The sequence below is a fragment of the Rhineura floridana genome, chromosome 13 (assembly GCF_030035675.1).
Source record: "Rhineura floridana isolate rRhiFlo1 chromosome 13, rRhiFlo1.hap2, whole genome shotgun sequence".
NCBI classification, from domain to species: domain Eukaryota; kingdom Metazoa; phylum Chordata; class Lepidosauria; order Squamata; family Rhineuridae; genus Rhineura; species Rhineura floridana.
The window spans coordinates 10,953,985-10,958,986 of record NC_084492.1 but is presented as its reverse complement, the minus strand read 5'-3'; the positions used below and the strand labels follow the sequence as shown (position 1 = coordinate 10,958,986).

The 5,002-nt window shown below is 46.6% G+C and overlaps 1 protein-coding gene across 1 annotated transcript; it reads right to left on the bottom strand.

Moving 5' to 3' along the window:
• Nucleotides 1-247: 247 nt before the first annotated feature.
• Nucleotides 248-2,999, bottom strand: LOC133369118 (leukotriene B4 receptor 1-like). Its single transcript, XM_061594033.1, has one exon. The coding sequence runs from the start codon at nt 2,969-2,971 to the stop codon at nt 1,970-1,972; it is 1,002 nt and encodes a 333-aa protein (XP_061450017.1). The 5' UTR covers nt 2,972-2,999; the 3' UTR covers nt 248-1,969.
• Between the last annotated feature and the right edge of the window lie 2,003 nt (nt 3,000-5,002).

Genomic DNA, 5,002 nt, shown 5'->3' with positions numbered 1-5,002 from the left:
GTGCATGTGGAAGGTCCCGGGTTCAATCCCTAGCATGTCCAAGCATGGCTGTGAAAGACCCCTGTCTGAAACTCTCGAGAGCTGCTGCCAGTCAACATCAGAGCTTGAAAAAGTTACTTTTTTGAACTACAACTCCCATCAGCCCAATCCAGTGGCCATGCTGGCTGGAGCTGATGGGAGTTGTAGTTCAAAAAAGTAACTTTTCCAAGCTCTGGTCAACATAGGCCAGTGGCTCCCAAACCCTTTTCCCCCACATGAACCACTTGAAAATTGCTGAGGCTCTTGGCGGACCACTTCATGATTTTTCTGCCTTGTAATTGGAATTGAAATTGAATTGAATTGAAACTTTATTTTTATCCTGTCCTTTTTCCAAACTGGAACTCAGGGCGGCTTACAAATAGAAATACATGTAGTTAAAAACATAGAAAAACATACAATTAAAATACAATTAAACTATGCACAACCTTAAAACCGTAAAAGGCACTTAAAAATCTAAAAACAATTTAAAATAATACAAATAATAATATAAAACAATAAAACAAGCCTTGTAAAGCCCAATCCTAAACACCTTCTATCCCAAAAGCCTGTCGGAATAAAAAAGTCTTTACTTGCCGACGGAAGGATGGCAAGGAGGGGGCCATTTGTGCCTCCCTAGGAAGGGAGTTCCAGAACCTAGGAGCAGCCACCGAGAAGGCCCTATCTCACGTCTCCACCAATCGCACTCGCGAGGGTGTTGGGACTGACAGAAGGGCCTCTCCTGAAGATCTCAGCATCCGGGCAGGCTCGTATAGGGAGATACAGTCTGACAAATAGCCTGGAACTGGGCCGTATAGCCTGGAATGCGCTGTCCTAGATGCCAGATTATTATAGATTATTTTTAATTGTATTTTTTCGGACGCGCTGCAGACCACCCGAATGAAGCTGTCGGACCACCAGTGGTCCACGGACTGCAGTTTGGGAACCCCTTACATAGGCAATACTGAGCTAGACTTAGCAAGTGTCACACTTGGTATAAGGCATAAGAGCATAAGAAGAGCCTGCTGGATCAGGCCAGTGGCCCATCTAATCCAGCATCCTGTTCTCTCAGTGGCCAGCCCATAGGAAACCCCCATGCAGGACCTGAGCACAAAGGCAACTTCATAACAGTTCTTGGCTTTGTCTTGGAGGCTCTGCACTGTGGTCCTCCAGCATCTCCCTGCTCTAGATCTACATTCCTTCATGAGACCACCTTGAACCAATTTCATGTCTCCTGCTTGCTTATGACAACCCCTCCCATTCTCCCTCATACCCTTTGAACACCTACAGAATACTGCCACCCCTCCAGTGGCGGTTGCTGGCTCCATGTGAGCAGGGCGGTGGAATCCGTCCTGGGTTTTAGTCCAAACTTTCAAGGAGCTGCCAGCACCTTGGACAGCTCACTGAAAGTTCAGACTAAAACCAGAGTGGATTCCACTGTCCCGCTTACATAGGGCCACCAGCTGCCACTGCACCTCTCTCTAACTCAGGGGAACAGGAAGCAGCCTTATACTGAATCAAACTGTGGGTCCAGTGGCCCTCCAGGATTTCAGACTGTAGCTTAGTGGGTAAAAGACATGCTTTGCATGCAAAAGGTCCCAGGCACAAGGGATGTCCCCTCTCTGAAACCCCGGAAAGATGCTGCCAGCCAGTGCAGGCAGTTCTGAGCTAGATGGCCCCATGGTCAGACTCAAGATAAAGTAGTTCCTTATGTTCCTTCCTTTACTCTTAAATTTGGGTCTTCCTTTTGTTTGGCCAACGCAAAATGCTACAGATGAGTCTAGTTAGCTTGCCTTGACCAGCTGCTTTTTAACAGCGATGAACTGGGATGAGTTGTCCTCTGAGAATAGTTGATCTGCATGGCTGTGCTTAAACAGATAAAGAAAAAAGAAGTCAGTAACAGCAATAGGACCAGGGCTTTGGAGACCAACCTCAGTATCTCCCTTGGCCCTCATTAAGTCATCTCTGTGCTTGTCAAATTCTCCTCTTTGCCATTTGGACAAGTGGGTTTCTTCCTCTCCGAAGGGCTCATTTGCTCAAACAGTCTGGACAACTTAGTAATTCTCACACTGCTTTGGATGTTCCTGGAGGCGAAGGCATAAAGGAGAGGGTTGATGCAGCTGCTAATAAAGGCCACCGAGCCTACAATGTAGACCCCAATGGCTGAAATCTTCCTCAGGGCTTCAGACATCTCCGGATACGAATCCTCAATCAGGGCAGAAGCGACACTTATCAGGTTAAAGACATGATGGGGCAGCCAGCAGAGACAAAAGGCCACCACTATCGAAGTGATCAGCCTCGCAGAGCGTCGCTTCAACGGACAAGTCATTTGGCCAATTCTTTTGCCAACACAGATGTAGCAGACGGAGATGAAGGCAAAGGGCATGATGAAGCCCACAAGAGTCTCCAGCAAGCAACAGGCAACCTCCTGAGCGCGACCATTGGGGTATATGCGAGCTGTGCACTGGAGACCCACTTCCGTATCGTCAGTCTCCTGAAACGGGATGATGATAGCTCCGAAGGCAATGGCGAGAATCCATATGGCAGAGACCACCACGTTGCTGGCCATCTTGTACTTCCAGTGTTGAACAGCAAAGGGGTAAAAGACAGCCATGAACCGCTCAAAGCTCAGGGCCATGACCAGGAAGATGCTTGCGTACATGCTGCTGTAGATGACGAATGCCAGGGCTTTGCAAGCCTCGAGCTCAAAGGGCCAGGCGTTGGCAAAGGAATAAATCCAGATTGGCAAGGTGATGAGAACCAGGAGGTCAGCGATAGCCAGGTGGAGGATCAGCACGACCGTCGGAGGCCTTTGGGTCATCCTGCCACAAATAGTCCAAATGACAAAAGAGTTGCCAGGGACCCCAGTGATAAATGACAAGCTCAGTACTGTGCAGACCAAAGACCTTGCAATGGACAAAGACAGATGTTCATTGCTTTCTTCAGAGAGACCCATTTCGATCTGGGCTGCTGCTGTGCTTTTGCCAGCGGTTATAGTTTTTAAGTTCTGCAGCACACTCACGCTTCTCCAGCAGAGCCCGCCCTAAGGTAGTCCTCATCAGACTGGAAGATAACTTGGCCACAAAAGAAAGCTTGTGCCTAGACTGCTAATATAGATAATAGTTTCACATCCTATTTTTTTTCTGCTGAGACAAGTGTTTCCACTACTTGAGAAACAGTACATGTAAAAGCAAAACCCACCAAAATAAATCGCTGCTGTAGTGAAAAAGAAGTGGAGGCATGGTCTGATTTGCTTGCATCTCTTAAGGATTTAGGCACACACTTGTTTTCTTTTGGACAGATCGCCAAACCAGACTTGATGCAGGAGATTTGTGATGACATAACAGGCCCTCCTCCAGGTGCCTACTCATCAGCTGATGATACCATACTACTAGCAGAAACCAGTAATGATTTGAAACGAATGCTGATGAAAGTTAAAGAGGAAAGCACAAAAGAAGGACTACAGCTGAATGTCAAAAAGACTAAAGTAATGACAACAGAAGATTTATGTAACTTTAAAGTTGACAATGAGGACATTGAACTTGTCAAGGATTATCAATACCTCGGCACAGTCATTAACCAAAATGCAGACCATAGGCAAGAAATCAGAAGAAGGCTACGACTGGGTAGGGCAGCTGTGAGAGAACTAGAAAAGGTCCTCAAATGCAAAGTTGTATCACTGAACACCAAAGTCAGGATCATTCAGACCGTGGTATTTCCAATCTCTATGTATGGATGTGAAAGTTGGACAGTGAAAAAAGCTGATAAGAGAAAAATCAACTCATTTGAAATGTGGTGTTGGAGGAGAGCTTTGCGGATACCATGGACTGCGAAAAAGACAAATAATTGGGTGTTAGAACAAATCAAACCAGAACTGTCACTAGAAGCTAAAATGATGAAACTGAGGTTATCATACTTTGGACACATCATGAGAAGACATGATTCACTAGAAAAGACAATAATGCTGGGGGAAAAAGAAGGGAGTAGAAAAAGAGGAAGGCCAAACAAGAGGTGGATTGATTCCATAATGGGAAGCCACAGACCTGAACTTACAAGATCTGAACAGGGTGGTTCACGACAGATAATAATAATAATAATAAAAATAAAATTTTATTTGTGAGTCGCCTATCTGGCCGAATTAACAGCCACTCTAGGCGACGTACATTTCCAATAAAATACAATGTAAAACCAATAAAAACATACTCAACCATTAAAAACACCACCCTTTCAAGTGGTCAGCAACATAAAAACCTAACCCTCCCCAGAAGTGCCATAGGCCTGTCTGAACAGCCAGGTTTTTAAGGCTCGGCGAAAGCCTATCAAGGAGGGGGCATGGCGGAGATCGAAAGGAAGGGAGTTCCAGAGGGTGGGAGCCACAATTGAAAATGCCCTTTCTCTGGTTCGCACCAGCCTAGCTTTTTCAACTGGGGGAATCGAGAGAAGGTCTTGTGTGGCTGATCTTGTTAGGCGGCCTAATTGGTGATGCTGGAGGCGCTCCTTAAGATAAACTGGGCCGAAACTGTATAGGGCTTTAAAGGTCAGTACCAGCACCTTGAATTGGGCCCGGTAAACAACTGGTAACCAGTGTAGATCTATTAACACTGGTGTGATGTGATCACGGCGACGACAGTTCCCAATTAAACGAGCCGCCACATTCTGTATCAGCTGTAATTTCCGGATCGTCTTCAAGGGCAGCCCCACGTAGAGAGCATTACAGTAGTCTAAGCGAGAGGAGACCAGGGCATGTACCACTCGTGGGAGCAGGTGGACAGGAAGGTAGGGCCGCAGCTTCCGTATCAGATGAAGTTGATACCAAGCTGCCTGGCTCACTGCCAAAACCTGGGCCTCCATGGACAGTTGGGAGTCGAGAATGACCCCGAGGCTGCGGACCTGGTCTTTCAGGGGTAATTTTACTCCACTAAGTACCAGGTCTATATCTCCCAACTTATTCTTATCTCCGACGAGCAATACCTCGGTCTTGTCAGGG

Coding starts and splice junctions, on each gene's coding strand:
- LOC133369118 (XM_061594033.1), bottom strand. CDS start 2,971: ATGGGTCTCTCTGAAGAAAGCAATGAACATCTGTCTTTGTCCATTGCA.